This window comes from Bufo bufo, chromosome 1, assembly GCF_905171765.1.
Source record: "Bufo bufo chromosome 1, aBufBuf1.1, whole genome shotgun sequence".
Taxonomy (NCBI): Eukaryota; Metazoa; Chordata; class Amphibia; order Anura; family Bufonidae; genus Bufo; species Bufo bufo.
In genome coordinates, this window is record NC_053389.1 from 208,635,293 (window position 1) to 208,659,729 (window position 24,437).

Consider the following 24,437-nt stretch of genomic DNA (forward strand, 5'->3'; position numbering starts at 1 on the left):
TTCCAAAGCGTTCACATACTTTTTCTTGCAACTGTATATAACTTAGGTATACCCAGGCTACTCTGCCTTAGGGATGAGGATGGTCATCATTAAGACTTGGCCCCCTAAAGGGTTCAGGCTGTATTGTATTGGTTGGCACACTGTCACCGGAATAATAAAGGCTTCCATCCTATTGGTATTGAATTACATTTACGGCTGATGTAGGAATAAGTAAATGTAGGAATTAATAAATAACTGACAAAGCATAAGTCACCCTGCAGTCTCCCTGCACTCTCCCTGCACTCTCCTTCTCCAATATTCTTCTATTAATCATTTTCAGCAACACTGTCCCTAGTGCATGAGCACTTGCCACGTCTCGCCCTATGCTCAGCTCACAGGACAATGGCGGAGACCACAAAGGATTATGGTTTTATAGGGCTGTGACATGACAGGAAATGGCTGTGTAACGGTCACGTCCACACACACACAGGGGGAAGGATAGTGACCACTGCGCTCCACCCTCACCCCTGGCCCTGCCTTCTTGCCTCACGAGTCCTGATGACAGGGGACAACTGGACGACAGTCCCTAACTTAGGATACGTGCAGGGAAGACAGACAAGACAAAATACGGAACATGAATGGACCGGGTCAGAACCAAGAGAGCTACGTAGTACAAAGAGTAAAGCAAAGAATGGTCAGGAGAAGCCGGGGTCAAATACCAGGAGAGTAGAGAAGTACAAGACTAGTCCAAAGAGAGTAGTCAGGTGGGAGCCGAGGTCACAATACCAGGTCGGATGCGCAGTACAGGAGGAGCAGGCAAAGGATCGTCAGGGAACAGAATCAGGTGAGTATTCAGTAGTCCAACAAATAGCCAGGAACCTAGAAATTAACAGGCAACCTGTGGCTAGCAGGCTGCCTGTATTTATAGTGGGGAGTGAGGGTCATGTGACGTGGCCAGCGTCACATGACCGACAGACCAACCAGTTGAGCACCGAGTGATCAGCTCTGCGCTCAAGGCAGACTTAGGAGCAGGGAGCCACCCAGCAGTAATTCCGCCCTGGGAATGAGGTCAAACACAGATCCTCATTCCCAAAGTTAAGCAACAGTTCTGCGGGCAATGGGGGACCGAGTGCACCTTCGGAACCCCGTTACAGGCTGTCTGTGGATTGGCTGGCTGCATAGCATTAAGGGTGATCTTGCATTCTTGGGCTTCTTACATTTACTTGGTAACACATGCAGCCGCCATTTTAGGAAAAACTGATTTATTACCAGGAAGCACAAGGTAATATGGATTTGTTGTGAATCAAAGTTTTCCTAAACTTTGGAACGAATTCCACTTCAAATGCTTTGCTTCGCTCAACACTACTGACAGCTAATGAAAACTATCTAAGAAAATAGAAAAAGTTCTATATTGTAGATTCATGATGTTACACTCTAATCAGCTAATCAACACAGAACACCAGTTGTTCAGCAGACAAGGAGGTTAAAGGGCTTCTGTCACCCCCCAAACAGCAATTTTCAGTATTGGACTTAATATAATTGCTAATGTACGCAGAGTCCATATATACCCCTCTTACCTCTGGCTGTGCTTTAAATTCTTTAAAAATAGTACTTTTGTGATATGCAAATTTCTTCACTACCAGCAAGTTGGGCGGTTACTTACTGGTAGCCGCCGCATCCTCGGTCTAAAAAAAGCCCCCTCCTCCACTTGATTGACAGGGCCAGCGAGCGCTCTCCTCCTTCCGCTGGCCCTGTCTGCAGCTGAAATCCCACGCCCGCGCTGTATCGGTCCTCATTCGGCGCAGGCGCTCTGATCAAAGGACGCTCGCTTGGCTGCTCCTTCCTCAGTGCGCCTGTGCTGATGATGTTAGCCCTACACCCGTAAGAGAAGACGCCGGCATCGCTGGTAAGGAGGCGGAGAGTCTGGTGACGTCGCTGGATGCTTGATTCAGGTAAGTATTTGCCTAATAAGCTTACAGCCTCTACAACCACCAACGAAATGGGGTGCCATTATTTTACAAAAAGTATATTTTAAACCAAAAAAGGGGGTCAGTCAGCACACCAAAACGCAGGAGCACATTGCTATGGCAAGGAACAACATGAAAAGACGAAAACATGCAATGCGACAATTCACTGCAATATAGAGTATCTAAGCCTGTCTGCCAAATGTCAAGGCAATCTCTATTAGACGGGTTCCTACGCTAAATTCTGCCTGTTAGGCGCCATGACGGCTACCATACACTTCAGGTTACACTCCCTGAAGTGCATGGTAGCCGTCATGGCGCCTCACAGGTAGAATTTAGCGTAGGAACCCATCTAATAGAGATTGCCTTGACGTTCGGCAGACGGGCTCAGATTATTTTGTACAAAACGATTTGCCAAGTATCTCTCACTTATAGTGTAGCACTTGTAATTTTTATGCAATTTTGTACTCTATATTGCAGTGAATTGTCGCATTGTATGTTTTCGTCTTTTCATGTTGTTCCTTGCCATAGCAATGTGCTCCTGCGGTTTGGTGTGCTGACTGACCCCCTTTTTGGGTTTTTCTTTGCAGTTTGTACTGGAGGTGTGGCTGCCTCCCCAGTCATGCACTCCTGACCTTACAGCCTGATTTTAATTACTGTCAGTACATAGTCAGGCCTGCTCCCCTTCACTCACTAAAGCCATGGCACCAGGAGTGAGATAGTTTGTGGACTCTCACTGCAGTCCTTGGTATCCAATGGCGGTGGTGGTGTTGTGGAGTGGGCCTGCTGTGTAACCTACACTCCCTGAAGTGTATGGTAGCCGTCATGGCGCCTAACAGGTAGAATTTAGCGTAGGAACCCGTCTAATAGAGATTGCCTTTTGGTGTGCTGACTGACCCCCTTTTTTGGTTTTTCTTTGCAGTTTGTACTGGAGGTGTGGCTGCAACCCCAGTCATGCACTCCTGACCACCCTGTCTGCCTTACAGGCTGATTTTAATTAGTGTCAGTACATAGTCAGGCCTGCTCCCCTTCACTCACTGAAGCCATGGCACCAGGAGTGAGATAGTTTGTGGACTCTCACTGCAGCCCTTGGTATCTGTTGTGGAAATTTTATTATGCGGACATTTTACTTTAGGATGTGTGTGTGTTTTTATAGTTTGTCATCTGTCTCCCTGTGTCTTGGAGAAATGTCTGCTTTTAAGACATGCATATCTGCCTTGTCGGTATACTAGTACCGTATACTGACAATAGCTGTAGCAATGTCTCGCAGATAATTTCAAACCTATGGGAACCAGTAGAATGATCTTTATTAGACACTGATCACCTTTGAGCAGTATTGAATGAGGTCCATGCTGACAGGGATGGGGCGTGTGCATTGTCTGCCTAGCCACATTGATTGCCCCGCCCTGTCCTTTGACATCACTTCCTGCATGTTATAACTTCCTGTATCCTTGTCTTGGGCCAGCCCCTTTTACACCTTTTGTTAGTAAATAAAAGGTGAGCAGACTGGGGAGCGCGGAGGGAGTCTCTCAGGATTTTCAAGGAAGATGGTAACCTGTGTGTTTGTCTCTGACTGGGGCTGAGGCAAGGGGGACTCACCTTTTTCCTTACACAAACTTTGATGCGAGATGATTACAACTATTAATATTTACCACAACAGTTGGCGACCACGAATTAGAAAGCTAATTTTTTTCCCCGTTATTAGCAGAACTTAAAGGAGACACAGCTTAATTTTCAAAAAGCAAAAAAGGCCGGCATAAGGTAATATCCTTTTCCTTACTCTCATTGTTGAGAAAGTTTTGCTCTTTGGGAATTTAAATCTGCGTACTCCAATCTGCTGATATCAGGAAAGAAATCTACTTAAAAAGAACCTATTGTGTATATGGTTGTTATCTGCTGCATCAGGGGGTGTGTAAGTGTTTTTCCCTTGTGAGTTGATTGTACAGAGGTTGTATGATGAGATTGTATGATGAGAAGTAGACAGGGTATTGTGTTTTTTTGTAACTTCTTAACTTTTGTTACTTTGATTTTGTAAGAGGCAATTTTATAGAGGTTTATAGAGGCAGCAATTGGTTTTAGTGTTTGTACATTAGAGACAGCATTTAGAGTATTTTTATATTGTTAACCTGTAAATCACCCACAGAGTGGAGGTTGTGCTCTGGTTTCAGGGAGTAGGGAACAGGGAATATAGAAACTGTTTTTATTGTTGCATTTTGTACACACTATATTGATTTCCTCTGTGTGATGACCATGTGCTTGGAGGCCATCTTTACCATGTGCTTGGAGGCCATCTTTACCATGTGCTTGGCGGCCATTTTAGTCAGTTGACTATGGAAAGCGATCTGATTGTTTTTGCCTGAAATGTTAGTTTTGTCCAGAATAGTTATCTTGTCTTTTTGTAACCTTTCTATGTACAGTTTTATTTTGTGTTGATAAGTTTTATGCTGGATATCGGTTGAGTGTTCGGTTATGTTATAGCTCAGTGACCAGTCTGACACAGGAATCCTTGTGTGAGCATTAGTGGCAGTTTAGTGGTGAAATCGTCCTATAGTTGATGATTCTGCTTAATGTTTGTATATCTGTGGCTGTTACACTGAATTGTAGACTTGTTTGGCATAATTAATACGGGTACTACAGTGTAGAAAGGTTCTGTGCCAAAAGTATTGGGACAACTCCTAGAAATTGGTACTAGTGTTTTGTTTTTTGTATCAACCATTGTGGGGTTTGTTTTTGTGCAATGGAAAGTATTTTTAAAGAAGTAGCAAAGTTAAAGGACACGGCGGCCATTCTTCAGGCTATGCAGGGATCTACTGATCCATGGCTGCAGGCCCAGAATTGTGTAGCAAACCTGATCGGTACCAAAAAATGGCGCAAAAGGAAAGGCAAGTATGCTCTGATTTTTGCTGCTGGGTGGATAGCAGATAAATATCAGGAGTCTTGTAGGCTGAAGCTGAGTTTGGAAGGAGAAGTGGAAGATTTAAAAGTGGAAATTGTTAAATTGAGAACTCTTGTCCAGCAGGCAGCTGAAGCCAGCGCTAATTATGAATGTACTGTGGGGTGTAATACTGAGCTGCGCAAGGAGAATGAATGTTTATCTGAACGCCTGATGCAAGCACAGGGTGCTGTAAGGGAATTGCCAGAGTTATTGAAACAACCGTTGGAGAGTAATGTGTCTGGGATTGGAGGCAATGTATGGGCTGTAAGTATGGAGAAGTCTGAGGATTGTGGGTCAGATAGTGGAACCGACTCAGGGATGGAGATGGACAATGTGTCTGACCCCGGAGTTGAGCGTATTAACACAAGGCCAGAAGATTCCTCAGATGAGTCCGTGGTAAGTGGACTCAATATGGTTAATGTTGTGCGCCAAATCAAATCGCCATGTGCCCAGACAAGGTATTATGCAGGGAGGCGAGGTATTCTTTGTTTTGCATGCAGGGAATACGGGCACATTGCACGATATTGTAACGTTGCTAATGGCAACAGACACAGGTTTGTTAAGTACCCCAGAACCACACCTAGAAGTAAAGTGGTTTATTCAACACGATGGGGCAATGGTCCCAGACATGCTTCTTTGCAAAGGCAGAGACCCCAGGAACAGCCGAGGTCATCTGTCAGTGAGGTGGATTTTAAATCACAATATGAACGGTTAAAATGTGAAAGAAACCGGTTTTGGGACCTTGTGATGTTAAATCCTGCTTCTCTGGTAAAATGAATCTGAAGCTGTTTGGGGCTGGGGGCAAATTAACATTTCAATTACTGGGTGGGTAGAATTTCTCCTGTACGGTTTCAGGGGAACCCTCTAAGACATTGATTTGTTAATTCAGTCCTATACAATTGTATGTGTTCCTAAGGTTTTAGTTTTTGTATGCGTTTTGGGCTACGGTAAAATTAACTTTTTACTGAATCTCAATGTATATAGCAGGACTGTCTGTAACTGAAGTTTGTTATATCTGTTTTTCTCTCCTGTTTACAGGTCTTCTTATTTTACTAATCCATTTATTTATTTATTTTTGGTTTTTATTGAAGTTTCTTTCAGTTTTTCCTTATTTACCGACCCATTTTTATTTTTTAGCCTATTAATAGTTGTAATCATCTCGCATCAAAGTTTGTGTAAGGAAAAAGGTGAGTCCCCCTTGCCTCAGCCCCAGTCAGAGACAAACACACGTGTTACCATCTTCCTTGAAAATCCTGAGAGACTCCCTCCGCGCTCCCCAGTCTGCTCACCTTTTATTTACTAACAAAAGGTGTAAAAGGGGCTGGCCCAAGACAAGGATACAGGAAAAAAATTTATTGGCACAAGTCACTTGAGGATCCGCCCGGACGCCCTATTGTGTCCGGGTCGGACTCCATCTTTAGTCGCATCGCCATCTTCCTTGACAAGGTTTTGCATGACTTTGCTACAGGGGCTGAGTCGTATATACAAGATACGACTGATTTCCTGTGCAAGTTGGATAAGATTGATTTTGCTGGTGTCCATGAGGTCCACCTGGCATCCTTTGATGTCACCTCTTTATATACCTCGATTGATCACGATCTAGGTATAGGTGCCATTGAACGTATGCTGGGTTCCTCAACTCACTCCACAGCTGCTAGACAGTTCATTATTGATTTACTACAGATCAGTCTAAGACAGAATTATTTCCTGTTCCAGGAAACGTTTTTTCAACAAAAAAGGGGCGTGGCGATGGGATCGAACGTAGCACCCACCTACGCAAACATCTTTATGAGGTGCTTTGAGGAGGATGTCGTCCATGTGTCACACCACCGCAGCCATTTGCTGCGGTGGTGGAGATACATCGACGACATCTTCCTCATATGGACGGGTAGTGTTGCCCAACTCGATGAGTTCCATCTGTTCCTTAACAGTGTCAATAGGGACCTTCAGTTCACCTTGGTCCATTCTGACACTGTGTTACAGTTTTTAGATACTACAGTCATCTACAATCAGGGCAAGTTGCATACACAGTTATACACTAAGCCCACGAATAAAAACACTCTCCTTTGTTACAACAGTGGTCATCCACGTAGCATGCTGAAGTATTTGCCCTTTTCCCAATTCCTTAGGGTCAAACGCATAGTTTCTGAACCTGAACAGGTGGATCTGGCTTTGGATAACATGGCCAGGAAATTTCAAAAACGAGGGTATCCCACCCAACTTCTTGATTCCCATATACACAAGGTTCGTGGCTTAGATAGGACCAGTACTTTGGAGAGGGGGACGTCCGATAGATCTACTTCTCGGATTCCCTTTATCTCCAAGTACACTGAACAGAGTGAGGAAATCAACCGTATTATTAAACGACATTGGGGGATTTTGGGTGGATGTCACAGTGAGATCTTAGAATTTAGATCCCCTCCCCTTTTTTCGTACTGCAGGTCCAGAAATTTGCGTGATCAACTTGTCCGAGCAGATATTGGACCTAGGTCCAAGTCTGTTCAAACCTCTCTAACTGTACATGGTAAGGGTAGTTTTCCCTGTCTTTGCTGTATTGACTGTAAATATATGGGTAAGGGCAGCACTTTTGTCCATCCTATTACTGGTATTACATATCCGATTCGATTTCACCTTACTTGCAATTCCAATTACGTTATCTATGTTTTAATTTGTCCATGCAAATTATTATATGTGGGTGAAACGTCGACGGATCTCAAAACGCGGTTGAACAATCATAGATTGTCTATACGCAAAAAAAGAAAGGACCTCCCTGTTGCCAAACACTTTACGGAGTTTCAACACTCCGAAAAAGACCTTAAATGTTGGGCTATTGACCATGTACCCATGCCAAGACGTGGGGGCAACAGGGTGTTGATCCTTAGAAAAAGAGAGCTCTTTTGGATCTACACTCTCAATAGTTTGAGACCTAATGGGCTCAATGTGGATTACAATCCGGGGATATATGCTTAGAGGAGTAGTTTGCCCCACATTGTCATTTATGCGATATTTGTCTTTCTTCTGTTGATACATAGTGTATTATGAACACTATTAAGCCATTTCTTTACTTTCTGTTTTTATTTTCACAGACAAGAATGATGCTGCGGGTTGGAGAAGTGAGACGTACCCGGTGGTTACCGTATTTGTTAATATGCCCTTATTCTGTGATGGTTTTTATTTTATTTATATATTTTTTTAGTTATGCCTGTTACATTTTGCCTCCTATTGTGTGTCCTATACTATATGTGTCCCCATTGGGGAATAGTGGCCTCTATGCGGTATGTCCGCTGCGGTTTCTGCGGCGTGCATTATCTCATTTCATCCATCTGTGAGGTTAGGTGCAGCTTTTCTTAGCTGCAACTTTTCCACTGTCCCCCATGGGTACACATTTAGGTACACGGCACTGTCTCCGTGTTGCGCTATCCTGTCTAACACTAGGTTATGCGCACACACATCGATGAGGCATTTTGTTTTGTTTAGTCTTATTATGGCTGACTAAGTGTTTTTTGTCTTGCTTGTACTCTCGTCACCATATGTGAGGACAATACATTACATTATACCGCTGATGCGGGTTGGTATTTGTGTTCTCCTCTACATGTGGGCATCTGTACCTTTTCCAAGATGGCCGACGAAGCCTTTCCACACTTGTGCGCATGCTCCGGTTACGTCATTTGAGGTAGTCACATCGTGATCTTCAGGCGACTTGGCGCCTGCGCACTGTCTCCAGCCGAACGCCGGACGTGGCGGTACATGACATGTACGGTATGGATAATGGAACCGGGTATGTCGTCGCTTCCCCCACCTTCTGGCATCATTTCTTTTAGTCCCTCCCACTTTATGTGCACCTGATTTTTATTAATTGATCATTATATCTCTATGTGATATTATATTCACTTTATTATGTATTTTGCATACACCAGTGTTGTATTTTGACACTGTTGTATATGTCACTGCTATTTATATATGCTGTTTTTTCTATATATGCACTATCTGCACTTTATGTACACATGTTCACTAATTGATTATTTTGTGATGTAATAGGGGTTGGACCATATATACCCCACTTTTACACTGTGTTCATTGCTTGAAAAAGGCTCTTGTATGAGCTGAAACGTTGCCATCCACATGGGTGAATAAACACCACTATCTTTTATCTGGAGTGCTGTCCGTTTTTCATCTCCTATAAATATATATATATATATAAATATATATATATATATATATATATATGTGTGTATATAAATTTATATATATATATATATATATATCACACATATATAAATATATGTATATATACACTCACCTAAAGAATTATTAGGAACACCTGTTCTATTTCTCATTGATGCAATTATCTAGTCAACCAATCACATGGCAGTTGCGTCAATGCATTTAGGGGTGTGGTCCTGGTCAAGACAATCTTCTCAACACCAAACTGAATGTCAGAATGGGAAAGAAAGGTAATTTAAGCAATTTTTGAGCGTGGCATCGTTGTTGGTGCCAGACGGGCCGGTCTGAGTATTTCACAATCTGCTCAGTTACTGGGATTTTCACGTACAACCATTTCTATGGTTTACAAAGAATGGTGTGAAAAGGGAAAAACATCCAGTATGCGGCAGTCCTGTGGGCAAAAATGCCTTGTGGATGCTAGAGGTCAGAGGAGAATGGGCCGACTGATTCAAGCTGATAGAAGAGCAACGTTGACTGAAATAACCACTCGTTACAACCGAGGTATGCAGCAAAGCATTTGTGAAGCCACAACACGCACAACCTTGAGGCGGATGGGCTACAACAGCAGAAGACCCCACCAGGTACCACTCATCTCCACTACAAATAGGAAAAAGAGGCTACAATTTGCACAAGCTCACCAAAATTGGACTGTTGAAGACTGGAAAAATGTTGCCTGGTCTGATGAGTCTCGATTTCTGTTGAGACATTCAAATGGTAGAGTCCGAATTTGGCGTAAACAGAATGAGAACATGTATCCATCCTCTGATGGCTACTTCCAGCAGGATAATGCACCATGTCACAAAGCTCGATTCATTTCAAATTGGTTTCTTGACCATGACAATGAGTTCACTGTACTAAAATGGCCCCCACAGTCACCAGATCTCAACCCAATAGAGCATCTTTGGGATGTGGTGGAACGGGAGCTTCGTGCCCTGGATGTGCATCCCTCAAATCTCCATCAACTGCAAGATGCTATCCTATCAATATGGGCCAACATTTCTAAAGAATGCTATCAGCACCTTGTTGAATCAATGCCACGTAGAATTAAGGCAGTTCTAAAGGCAAAAGGGGGTCCAACACCGTATTAGTATGGTGTTCCTAATAATTCTTTAGGTGAGTGTATATATCACATATATTTATTAATTATATATATATATATATATATATATATATATATATATTAATTATGGGTTTATTATTTATAAGCGTTGGTGGTATAGTGTGTCTAAATATACTTTTTGTAAAATAATGGCACCCCATTTCGTTGGTGGTTGTAGTGGCTGCATACTAGGCAAATACTTACCTGAATCAAGCATCCAGCAACGTCACCGGACTCTCCGCCTCCTTGCCAGCGATGCCGGCATTTTCTCTTCCGGGTGTAGGGCTGACGGCATCGGCACAGGCGCACTGAGGAGGGAGCAGCCAAGCGAGCGTCTTTCTCTCAGAGCGCCGAATGAGGACCGGTACGGCGCCGGCGCGGGATTTCAGCTGCAGACAGGGCTAGCGGAAGGAGGAGAACCCTCGCTGGCCCTGTCAATCAAGTGGAGGAGGGGGCATTTTTTTAGACCGAGGATGCGGCGGCTACCAGCTAGTAACCGCCCAACTTGCTGGTAGTGAAGAAATTTGCATATCACAAAAGTACTATTTTTAAAGAATTTAAAGCACAGCCAGAGGTAAGAGGGGTATATATGGACTCTGCCTACATTAGCAATTATATTAAGTTCAATACTGAAAATTGCTGTTTGGGGGTGACAGAAGCCCTTTAAGCCACAAAAAGTCATGGATAAAAAAAGTTGGCTGTTCACAGAGTGCTATATCCAATTATATAAATGGTAAGTTGAGTGGAAGGAAAAAGTGTGGAAGAAATTCAGTATGGTGCACAGTAGTGTTGAGCACAAATATTCTAATAGCAAATTTTTATCGCGAATATCGCCACTTAGAGAATTTGCAAATATTTAGAATATAGTGCTATATTTTCGTTATATCGAATATTAGCCATTTTTTATCATCTGAACACGATTCCTCCTTGCTTCTTGCTTGTGGGCCAATGAGAAGGAAGCAATGTCAAGTTCACAACAATACTTAGTGCACCAATCAATAAATCTGTAGTCAGACCTGCTAAAATGTGAAGTTGCGAAAAAATATTCTAATCACTGCCGATTAGCGCAATCGCAAATATATTGGAGCACTTGACTCTATCTGCATATAAAGCTATTCTAATATTCTACCGTGCCAACTATTTTCTCCAGTCTCAGGAAAATTATACTAGCTTGAAAAATGTAGCCAAAGTGACCCACGCCTGTACTTCGCGTTACGAATTCGCATTACGTAATTTTTTCATTGCCGATTCTTTGCATTCAATAAAATAATCTCGAATTCTCGAAATTCACAAATGTATGATAGATATTCTACAAAATATTAGTAAAATATCGCAAATTCGAATATAGCCCCTGCCGCTCATCACTAGTGGATAAGAAGCAGCAATAACCACAGCCTTGAAAGGATTGTTAGGAAAGTGCTAATGAAGAGCCTTCACAAGGATTATCTCAAGGACTAGACTATGGTTGGAGTCAGTGCTTCAATAGCCACCACAAACAAGTGTATCCAGAACATGGGCTACAACTGTCACATTCCATGTGTTTAGCAACTCATGACCCAATGACAATGTCAGAAGCATCTTACTTGGGCTAAGGAGAAAAAGGACTGGACTATTGTTCAGGAGCCAAAGTCCTGTTTTCAGATTAAAGTAAATTTCAAAATCAAGGTCCCAAAGTCTGGAGGAAGAGTTGAGAGGCACACAATCAAAGTTGCTTGAGGTCCAGTGTGTAGATTCCAGTCAGTGATGGTCAGTGCAGCTGTCTAGCAGGAAATTTTAGAGAACGTCATGCTTCCCTCTGCTAGAAAGCTTTATGGAGATTCTAATTTCATTTTCCAGCAGGACTTGGTACTTGCCCACACTGCCAAAAGTAACAATATCTGATTTAGTAACCACGGTATCACTGTGCTTGATTGACCAGCAAACTCGCCTGACCTAAACCCCATAGAGAATCTATGGGGTATTGTCAAGAGGAACTTGAGATACACCGGACCCAACAATGCAGAAGAGCTGAAGGCTGCTATCAAAGCAACCTGGGCTTCCATAACACCTCAACAGTGCCACAGGCTTATTGCCCCCATGCCATGCCATATTGATGCAGTAATTCATGCAAAAGAAGCACCAACCATGTATTGAGTACATATACTGTACATACCTTTCAGTAGGCAAACTTTTCTGTATTAAAAAAATATTTTTTTAATTGGTCTTATATAATACTGTCATTTTCTGAGATACTAACTTTTGGGTTTTCATTAACTGTAAGCCATAATCATCAAGATTAAATGAAATAAGCATTTAAAATAGATCTCTCTATTTATAATGAATCTATAGTATACAAACCGGATTCCAAAAAAGTTGGGACACTAAACAAATTGTGAATAAAAACTGAATGCAATGATGTGGAGATGGCAAATGTCAATATTTTATTTGTAATAGAACGTAGATGACAGATCAAACGTTTAATCCGAGTAAATGTATCATTTTAAAGGAAAAATACGTTGATTCCAATTTTCACGGTGTCAACAAATCCCAATAAAGTTGGGACAAGTAGCAATAAGAGGCTGGAAAAAGTAAATTTGAGCATAACGAAGAGCTGGAAGACCAATTAACACTAATTAGGTCAATTGGCAACATGATTGGGTATAAAAAGAGCTTCTCAGAGTGGCAGTGTCTCTCAGAAGCCAAGATGGGTAGAGGATCACCAATTCCCACAATGTTGCGCAGAAAGATAGTGGAGCATTATCAAAAAGTTGTTACCCAGCGAAAAATTACAAAGACTTTGCATCTATCATCATCAACTGTGCATAACATCATCCGAAGATTCAGAGAATCTGGAACAATCTCTGTGCGTAAGGGTCAAGGCCGTAAAACCATACTGGATGCCCGTGATCTCCGGGCCCTTAAACGACACTGCACCACAAACCGGAATTCTACTGTAAAGGAAATCACTGAATGGGCTCAGGAATACTTCCAGAAACCATTGTCAGTGAACACAATCCACCGTGCCATCCGCCGTCGCCAGCTGAAACTCTACAGTGCAAAGAAGAAGCCATTTCTAAGCAAGATCCACAAGCTCAGGCGTTTTCACTGGGCCAGGGATCATTTAAAATGGAGTGTGGCAAAATGGAAGACTGTTCTGTGGTCAGACGAGTCACAATTCGAAGTTCTTTTTGGAAATCTGGGACGCCATGTCATCCGGACCAAAGAGGACAAGGACAACCCAAGTTGTTATAAACGCTCAGTTCAGAAGGCTGCATCTCTGATGGTATGGGGTTGCATGAGTGAGTATGGCATGGGCAGCTTGCATGTCTGGAAAGGCACCATCAATGCAGAAAAATATATTCAGGTTCTAGAACAACATATGCTCCCATCCAGACGTCATCTCTTTCAGGGAAGACCCTGCATTTTTCAACAAGATAATGCCAGACCACATTCTGCATCAATCACAACATCATGGCTGCGTAGGAGAAGGATCCGGGTACTGAAATGGCCAGTCTGCAGTCCAGATCTTTCACCTATAGAGAACATTTGGCGCATCATAAAGAGGAAGGTGCAACAAAGAAGGCCCAAGACGATTGAACAGTTAGAGGCCTGTATTAGACAAGAATGGGAGAGCATTCCTATTTCTAAACTTGAGAAACTGGTCTCGTCGGTCCCCAGATGTCTGTTGAGTGTTGTAAGAAGAAGGGGAGATGCCACACAGTGGTGAAAATGGCCTTGTCCCAACTTTTTGGGGATTTGTTGACACCATGAAATTCTGATTCAACATAGTTTTCCCTTAAAATGGTACATTTTCTCAGTTTAAACTTTTGTTCCGTGATTTATGTTCCGTAATAAAATATTAGAAGTTGGCACCTCCACATCATTGCATTCAGTTTTTATTCACGATTTGTATAGTGTCCCAACTTTTTGGGAATCCGGTTTGTATATGAGTTTCAGTTTTTGAATTTAATTACTGAAATAAATTAAATTTTCAAAGATATTCTAATTTATTGAGATTCACCTGTGTATAATATATACAGAACAGGCAAATCCAATTAAAGGCCTCACGCATGTTAGCAAATGTTCTCAGTCAGTGTCATACCCAAAAATAGACTGATCTAAAAGATGCTTTAATAATGTAATAAAGGACCACCTAGATTTATTGGTTTATAAATGGAATACAATCATTTTTGCTTTGTCTTCCTCCATAGCCACATGTCCTAGTTTTTAAACTATTGTATGAAACAGATCTATCGCCTTTCTGCTTATTCATTGTGGAAAAAATTTAATTGTACGTTACTATAAATTGTAATTTACAGTACTTAAACACATTAATGGTATTATTTGAGGTTAGCTATTTGCTTGTACTGACGGGGCGTACACTAGAGAAGAAGACAAGACGAATGATTCTTCTGTAGAGCATGCTCAGTACTGATGTACTATATTAAAAATGCTGATTATAATTTTCAAGCTGAAATCAAGTCTAATTTGGAATTGCAGTTTACTTGACACATGAAATAAAACTATGCTTTCATCAATTCATAATATAAATATGTAACAGCCATATGACCATTTTTCAAGAAGAACTAAGATATCTCTAAAATAATTCATGAATTTTCAATGCAGTATCTTACATCTGAATGAATTTTAACTAAGTGTGCACTCATATTTTATTCTTCCTGAACCAACATGTATATATTATAAATCTAATCCCTAGTAAATAAACCGTTTGAATGGGTCAAAACTTTCTAAAACAACCAATCGATTATACCAGTGGCATTATTTTTTATTTCCTTATACATAACTCCTCCAAGATACTAACCTATCCCTACTTAAAAACACTATACAATCACCTATTTGACACATAAAACTCTATATACTATATGTAATAATATCAAGCCAAGTACAGCAAATTATGCGGATAGGATCTACACCTTTGCTGGACTTTTTTTGCTATATTACATTTTTATGTGTCAAAGATATTAGGTACAAAATGTAAACACCTGTGGTACAATGTCCAAAAAAGTGTGGACCACATACAGTATAACCATGCAGAATAACAACAGATATACAGCATAATAACCATTATAAGCATATATCAAACACAAACACCACCACTTAGACTTGAAGCTGTCATCTTAAGGCTCTCTGTACCTGACCTTTCCTCAGAGTAGAACTTTGAATTGGGCAGAAGACTAGCATCATACACTACTCTGAAGATCGACTGGTCTGTGGTGGAAGAAAGAATATATGTCAGATAGCCTCTTGCCTATATGCATTATTTACATTATTATATCTGTGATCTTAAAAATACATATGATCTTCTTTTGTCCTAAAAAATGCCCAGTTCAACCTCAATGTTGAACTTTTCAGAAGTCATTAGGGGGATCTAGACACTGGTACATAGTGTGTCTTTTTTATACACAGTCACTCTCTTCTGAAATTAATAGTCTTCTGAAATGTCATAAAAGAAATTATTTTTGTTACGTTTCAATCGTAATACAAATTACGTTTTTAAATTTACAGACTGAGGTTTTTCAACTTACTGAGTATATTTGCTGTGTTTTCTGTCACTATATCTGTATCTGGTCCATGAAAAAATTCTGAAGCAACACACCGACCCTTTTCTCGACCTGCAATAAATACAGTTAAATATTCATTAGTCACAGAAATCACTAGTAAGAACTGACCCACTTGCCAAATAGAACCAATAACTGTCTATCTTTTATCTGCCTCGGATTACATGGCATGAGTAGGACAGCATGCAGTGTTATTTAGCCCTTAAAAATGACGAAGACAATGTTAGAACCACAACAGGTTCCCACAGTAAGTCAGTGGGGTTCATTGTCATTGACTATGCATTATAAACGTAAACCATGTTGCAAATGAGAACAGAAACTAAGAAAGCTAAAGTTTGGTCAGCTCTCCTATCAAACAATTTTGATACTTTTCCGCCCATTTTGGAGTGAATTTAGGTAAATTGTATTCTGCTTTTGACATATTCTGCATATCAATATTCTGCATATCAATATTCCTACTTTCAAGGTCTATTCATATTGATAGGTAGTCAGGGCTCGGATTAGGGTTGTCTAGGAGGTGACCTGTTTCTTCCCTAGTTTCAAGGCCCAGTTACTGTTCCTCTTCCTCCTGTGTTCAGTGTGGAGTTCCCCCCCCCCACACTGATCATGACATTATCTACCGCCATAAAAAATGCCATTTCGTTCAGGTCAGTGCAGCTATGGTTCCTATGTCTGCACTGGTCAAACAGCTGCAAGGACTGTCATTGGAGGTAGCTGACCTCCATGCGACAGTCTTACGGATTCAGAGACCACAGACGGCTGGTTCCGATGGTGGGTACCAGGCCTGCCCTGAACCTTTGGTTTCCCTCCCGGACAGATTTTCTGGGGGTAGTGACAATTTCACTACTCTTCTGGAGATGAGTGTCAACATGTGGGTAAGATCATTTCTTTGCTGAAGGATGATGCACAGTTTTGGTCTTTTTCTTGACCGGATCACCATCCCTCCAGTCAGTAGATGCATTTTTTTAGAGCCTTGGGTCTTATTTATGATGACCCGGATCGGATCTTTCAGGCTGAGACCAAGTTACGTGGTGTACGGCAGGGAGAGCTCTCAGCAGAAATCTATTGCTCTGAACTTAGGAGATGGGCTACGGATACGGAGTGGAATGATCCTGCTCTCCATAGCCAGTTTTGTCACGGTCTATCTGAGAGGCTGCAGGACGCGTTGGACTTTCATGAAAAAGCTGAGTCATTGGAAGCAGCTATGTCCCTTGTGGTAAGTCTGGATAGATGCCTAAGTGGAAGGTCTAGGGATCCTCACCCTCAGGACGCACTGTCAAATAAGGTGGCAGCTTCCTTTGACACTTATGGTAAAGAGACACCTGTGGTTACACCTTGTAAAGAGCCTATGCAGTTGGGGGGAGCTACTCCTGGGACTGCTGGTAAGAGCTCTGGTCATATGAAGGGAGTCTGTTTTTTTTGTGGAAAAAAGGGACATTTTGTGAATATTTGTCAGTGCCAAGGTGCAAACAAAAGAAAAACTCCTACCGATTTCTACCGATTTCTCCTGTCTGCCGAGATGGCGCTAGAGTCCAAAACTGTGGAAATCGAAGTATTTATTGTCTGGGGTTAACCTGATTGATGGATGGACAGTTTGTTCGTATTCATGGGTTGACTACTAGTGCACTAGAGAGAAGCATTTCTGTCTTTGCAATTGATTCTGCACCGTCGCTGGTGGTAAATGACATCCATTTAAGAGTGGGTGATTTCCATCAGGAATATGTCTCATGTTATGTGTTGACTGGTCTGCCTGCACCGATGGTTTTGGGTTTGCCATGGTTAAGCAAACATAACCCTATAATCGACTGGCAAGCGAGACATATTCTCGATTGGAGTGATTTTTGCATAGATAACTGTCTCAATGCGTCTTTCTCTGTGGTCACCACTAAAACTGTACCCTCGTTCATTTTCAAATTTTCTGATGTGTTTTCTGAGAGTGGTAACCAGGAGTTACCCCCGCATCGGGAGTATGATTGTCCCGTCAATCTTATTCCTGGAGCTAAACTGCCCAAATCTCAGTTGTATAGTCTTTCGGAGCCCGAAAGAAAGGCTATGCGCGAGTAGATCACTGAGAGCTTGGCGAAGGGTCATATCAGACCATCCAAATCCCCAGTGGCGGCTGGGTTTTTCTTTGTAAAAATAAATAAATATGGTACCCTTAGACCATGTCTGGACTTCCGTGAGCTCAACCGTATTTCTGTCCCTGATGCGTACCCCCTTCCTTTGATTTCAGATTTGTTTGATCAAATTGTCGGTGCCAAGGTGTTCTCTAAATTGGATCTGAGAGGGGGACGAATGGAAGACTACCTTTAATACCCCTGAGGGTCATTTTGAGAATCTGGTCATGCCTTTTGGGTTAACCAATGCTCCAGCGGATTTTCAACACTTTATCAATAATATCATCATCTGGTGGGGAGATTTGTTGTTGTATATCTGGATGACATACTAAATTATTCTCCAGACATGGAGACTCATAAGGATTATGTGAGACAGGTGTTACAGATCCTACCATAGATTGTATGCGAAGATGGAAAAATGTGTTTTTGCTGTTCAGGAAGAACAATTCCTGGGCTACCTGCTCTGATCCTCAGGTTTTCGTATGGATCCCGAGAAAGTCTGTGCGGTGTTGGACTGGGATCGACCCGAAAATCTGAAAGCACTTATGCGTTTTTTGGGATTCACCAACTACTACCGTAAATTCTTCTTGAACTATTCAACTGTGGTTAAACCTTTAACAGACATGACTAGGAAGGGGGTCGATTTCTCTGTTTGGTCTGAGGTGGCATTACAAGCCTTTTCTGCTGTGAAGGAATGTTTTGCTTCAGCCCCTATTTTGGTGCAACCGGATGTGCCTCAGCCAATTATTGTAGAGGTTGACGCATCCGAGGTAGGGGTGGGAGCAGTTTTGTCGCAAGGTCCTTCACCTAGTAAATGGCGCCCATGTGCTTTTTTCTCTAAAAAAAACTCTCGACTGCTGAAAGAAATTATAATGTGGGTAATAGGAAATTGCTGGCCATTAAGTTGGCTTTTGAAAAATGGCGCCATTGGTTGGAAGGAGCAATTCATTCTATTACGGTACTTACTGATCACAAAAATCTGGCTTACCTTGAATCAGCTAATCGACTGAATCTAAGGCAGGCCAGATGGTCGCTGTTTTTCACCAAATTTAACTTCATTGTCACCTACCGGGGGTCACCTGGGGTTAAGTACGTCAAGGCGGATGCTTTGTCGCACAGCTTTCCTGGGGGGGGGGGGGGTGATTCTAAAGATGCTAGTCCTATTTTGTCTGAAGGGGTAGTCATATCTGCCCTATATCCTGATCTTGAGGCTAAGGTGTTGGAGGCCCAAGAGGTTGCACAGGACTCTAGTCCTCCAGGGAAATTGTTTGTTCCTTCAGACTTACGTCACAAGGTATTTGAGGAACATCACTGTACTGTCTTGGCTGGACACCCTGGGAGTAGATGCACTGTCGATCTCATCTCACACAGATTTTGGTGGCTATGTGTCAGCCTGTTGTACCTGTGCTCATGCTAAGGTGACACATACTCATCCTTCTGGATCGCTTCTTCCGTTACCCATCCCGTCCAGACCTTGGAAGCATTTGTGCATGGACTTTATCACGGATTTACTGAATTCTTCGGGAAAAACTGTGATCCTGGTGGTAGTTGATCGGTTTAGCAAAATGGCGCATTTTATAACATTGCCTGCTCTACCTTATGCCAAAACTCTTGCACAGGTGTTTTTCGATAACATCGTGAAACTACATGGCATTACCTCTGATGTGGTGTGTGATCAGGGGACTCAGTTTGTTTCCAGATTCTAGAAAGTGTTCTGTACTGGACTGGGGGTACAATTTTCCTTTTCTTCGGCTTTTCATCCTCAGTCGAACGGACAGACAGAACGCACCAATCAGAATCTGGAGACTTACTTGAGATGTTTTGTTTCGGAGAATCAGGAGGAGTGGTCTTCATTCTTGTCGTTAGCTGAGTTTGCCATTAATAACCGTAGACAGGAGTCCACTGATAAGTCGCCGTTTTTTGGGGCATATGGATTCCATCCGCAGTTTGGCACATTTTCTGGTTCTCAAACTTCCGGTATTCCTGAGGAGGAACGATTTTCCTCTTCTTTGTCTTTGATTTGGCAGAAAATTCTAAATAACCTGAAAAAGATGGGCAACAGGTATTAGAGTGTGGCTGACAGGAGACATATGAATGGTCCGGACCTGAGAGTGGGTGATTCTGTGTGACTGTCCACAAGAAACATTAGGCTTAAGGTACCTTCTTGAAAGTTGGTCCCAAGATTTATTGGTTCATATAAGATTACTGCCATTGTTAACCCTGTAGCCTTCCGTCTTGAACTTCCTCAGGCTTTGAAAATTCATAACATATTTCATAAGTCTTTGTTGAAGAAATGTGTCAAACCTGTTGAGCCGACCTCCTTGCCTCCTGCTTCTGTGATAGTGGACGGTATTTAGAATTTCAAATCAGCAGGATTGTGGATTTCTGATTTCTCCGTAGATCCCTCCAGTAACTCGTCCACTGGAAGGGTTACGGATCAGAGGAGAGTATGTGGGTGCCAGCGGCCGATGTTAATGCGAATCGTTTGGTGAAGGCCTTTCACAGAGCCCATCCTGACAAGGTCGGACCTGGGAGCCTGGAGGTCACCAGTAGAAAGGGGGTACTATCACGGTCCCTCAGGTGACTGGTGGAGAAATCTAACTGCCTCCTTGATTTCTCTTTATTCAGTGTTGATAGGGTTAATGACCACTTCCCTTTTCTCAGCTGTTGCTCAGTAGTCATCACTTCTACCCTTTATAGTCTGACCTCTCCCTTCTGACTATGCAGTAGATAGCTTCATTTGGGTTTGGTTGAGCTGGTGTGAGGTCTTCTCTGGTTTTCCTGTTCTTCCATCTCTACAGAAGTTAAGTGTTGCGTTTGTTTGTATTTGTTATATTCCCTGTTATTGTATCTGGGCCTGAGAAAGAGACTTCCATTTGTCCATCTGAGGAGGGATAGGTTGTCTCTGGTCCTAAACTTATTCCAGGGCCTTATAGGGAAATCAGGGCCTAGGTATCCTGCATATGAATATTCCTACCTTTAAGGTCTATTCATATTGATAGGTAGTCAGGACCCGGATTAGGGTTGTCTAGGAGGTGACCTGTTTCTTCCCTAGTTTCCAGGCCCAGTTACTGTTCCTCTTCTCTCCTGTGTTCGGTGTGGAGTCCCCCCCCCACACTGATCGTGACAATAGGTTTAAGTGGAGAGGGCACATGCAAAGGTTACAACTTACGGGAGGTGCCAAGGGCTGATTACAAAGAAAGACCTCTGAGGGAGAAGGAGCAGTATTTATGAGTTGTATTTGAAATGATAAAGGAACAATCAGTTTTTTTAAAACCTTTAAAATGGACTTGAGGGGAATGTGGGATCCAATTCCATTAGCCCCTAGAGAGAATTGTACTGCTGCTTGGTTCATTGATATTACTGGATGCTTTGATTTTGAAAAATGAGCATTTTAGTTTCAGCTCCTTTGGATGACGGGTTATTCCAGAAACCACAAGAAATGAAAATTTATAAGTTATAAACACTGAAAAACAAAAACCTACCATCACAGAAAGCGCATTTTTCATCTATTTATACAGGTATTCTTTGCAAATCACAAAGAGCGTATTCAAACACATTTGAGTAGAAAAGTTGCAAATTTTGTTGTATGTGCAAGTTTGTAACAAAATGTGTGACTTTTTAACTTTTTGCCACACAATTGTCACTTTACCAAAAGAGGGAGTGGGAAGGAAGAGGTGGGCCCTGGGCAAGACCTCTACAGTCCAACTCATATAACAACATGTGCCCCAGAAAGCTGATACATTACACCAGAAATCTTCTGCTGGTGTAAATTTCAGTTGTGGCACACAAATATGCAACACATTTATTAAGACAGGAAAAACATGGATGGATCCAGCACTCATATAAAAAACTAATTCTTTAATTACTCAGAACATAGTTGAAAAATATTAAAACCACTGTTGCTTAAGCATTTTGGGCATGCAAGCCCTTCCTCATAGCAATTTATTAAGAGTTATGCGCCTCTTAATAAATTGTTTAGATCTTCCTCTACTAAGATTGTCGTGTGAAATTGTCGTGGGAACATGGAACCTATAAGCAGAATGAAATATTCCTAGAAAAGTCTTCACTATAAAAATGGTTGAAGTAAATATAACAATTCACTAACACTATGACGCAAGCACATTCAGTTATACACAATGGAACAAATTTACTAATATGATATATAATATGTTAATATTCAAGAAGTAGAATGCCATCATTTTAGCTTTTTAGAACAGCAAAATACATTGTAATTATTCCAGTAAATAATGGCACAAAGTCACATGGGTGGATGGCAAAATTTGCTGCACTTCAGATGCATAATTTTGCATTAAGTTTTTGAGCTATAAATGCACTGTGCCTAGCTTGCTTGCTTCTGTTGTAAAACTTGAAAAAAGAGGGCGGCTTAACAGAATGGACATGACTTTAGATGCAAAACAAACAAACTTTAGATGCAAACACACATATTAGGTGTATTTCTGGTGCAGATTGTGGCGCAAAGGTTAGTTTCCCCTCAATCTCTAACTTTTCACTGCTCATGCTAGGTCTAAAATAGAAGCCGTAGCGTGGGCAGGGAAGGGGACGGGCCAGCAGGCCCATCTCATGTTTTAGGTGTAAAAAATGTAAGCCAGCAAGAAATGTCGGTTCCTCTACGTAACTTTGGTGGATACACTGTCCTCTAAAGGGCTTCTTAAGACCGTCGCCTAAAATGTTGGTCTTAATAAATTACCCCCATCATTTTTGTGCAAAGTACACCAACCAATAGTTGGAGTAAAGCCTAACAAATGGGCCTATCCATGCACCAAGTTCATCACACAGTGATATATTTGGCACTATAGATTGACGTCCTATACTGTCTACTAGAGATGAGCAAAGTTTTGAAAAATTTTATTTGGTAGCTTTGCTGAATTTTCACAAGAAGTTCCATTTGTAACAAATTAATTTGTCACAAATTGCTATGTTAAAACCCTATTCAGCCTATTAATGAATGGGACCATTTTTAACGGCCACGTAGACAGAAATACACCCGTCTAACGGCCGTTAAAAACAGTATTATGCTAGTACACTATGGCCTTTTTGTTTAAAAAAAAAAATCACCTCATTCACTTGCTTGTACCAAGGCAGTCGGCTCCTCTCTTGAGTGATGACGCCACCACGTGATCACGCTGGGAGCACGCTGTCATCACGCTCAGTGTCCTTCGACAGGTCTTTTTCACTCAAGAAAGGAGCAGACTGCCTCTGCGTGAGCAAGTGGATGAGGTGAGTATTTTTTTTTACTTTTCTTTCTAAGACAACTCCAGCCGCCATTTTAGGAAAATTGATAAAAAGGGTTTAATTCGGGTTTAGAGCTGAATTCGGACATACCCATATTTTCAACCATGCAGCCCCACCAAGATGAGCAGGTCAAAGGCATTTTCTGGAGATCCAGCTCTCCTTAGGGCTACCAGGCGGAGGCTTCCGCCCAGCAGTGAGCCCGGTGATGTCGCCAGGCACTGATGGCGCGAGCTTTAGCGGCGATGTCAGAACCGGTGACATCACCTAACACACTGCTGGGCGGAAGCCTCCACCTAGCAGTGTGCCTAGGTAAACAAACAAGCCCTTGCCCCGCGTGATCCAGTGCAGGGCAAGGGAGAGCATCGGAACATGAAATGCTCCGATGCTTATCTTAGTGGAGCTGTCTGGGTGAAAATATGGGTATGTCTGGGTTCACCTCTGAACCCGGACAACCCCTTTAATTACCACGAAGCGTGAGGAAATTGTGGCAAATCAAATTTTTCCTAAACTTGGATTGAATTCTGCTTCGGATTTTTCAACTAGCTCAACACTACTGTCTATATTTTAAACAGGATTAATAACTTTGCCCCAGTATACTATATCTGTTTACTTAGCATAGACAAATTATAGTACCAATCCAATAAAGTATTATCCAGATGGTGGATTATCATTTTTAATGGATTACTAAAAATTAATCTTTTGGAAGCATGATCCTCCTGCAAATAGAACATAGGAAAAAAAATCTTGATAAAAGATTTTGAAATCGTAGAAAGTGATGGCATTGTACCAGGATATGTCATAATTTTGTGATCAGTGGGGGTCTGACTGATGGAAGCCACACCAATCCTGAGAAGAAAGGGGGTACAATGCTGGTTTATAGCCACTTCTTGTTCATTTTTTGCTGGCACACTAACGCTCCCTGTCACCTGTTGAACTGGGCTGTAAGTGCCTCAGTGCTGAGAAAACTGTGAGGAGCCTTCATTCTAAGGAAATACATTAAAAATATCTATCATGGGACTTTGTATCATTATCTATTGAAATAATGAAAATGTATTTTACTATACTAAAGAGCTAAAATAATGGGTGTCCAATTCTTGACCTATGCAATTAAGCACTATGTGAACTAATCCTTAAAGGGGGTTTCCTAACTTATCCGCTGGATATGTCATAAATGTCTGACAGATGTGAGCCTTATATCAAGAACAAGGGCCCCTTGGCCCCATCCTAAAGCTCCTGTGAATGGATAGGTGAACGCCCATGCGTGGCCATCTCTATTCAGTTCTATGAGAGTTGCTAAATCAGCCA

The 24,437-nt window shown here is 41.9% G+C and overlaps 1 protein-coding gene across 1 annotated transcript in view; it reads right to left on the reverse strand.

Annotated features, from left to right (window-relative positions):
* Positions 1 to 24,437, reverse strand: part of CACNG7 (calcium voltage-gated channel auxiliary subunit gamma 7) — a 70,607-nt gene that overhangs the window by 40,465 nt on the left and 5,705 nt on the right. The window contains exon 2 of the mRNA XM_040434706.1: positions 15,727 to 15,813. Coding sequence (XP_040290640.1) covers positions 15,727 to 15,813 — 87 coding nt within the window. The remainder of the gene's footprint in view (positions 1 to 15,726; positions 15,814 to 24,437) is intronic.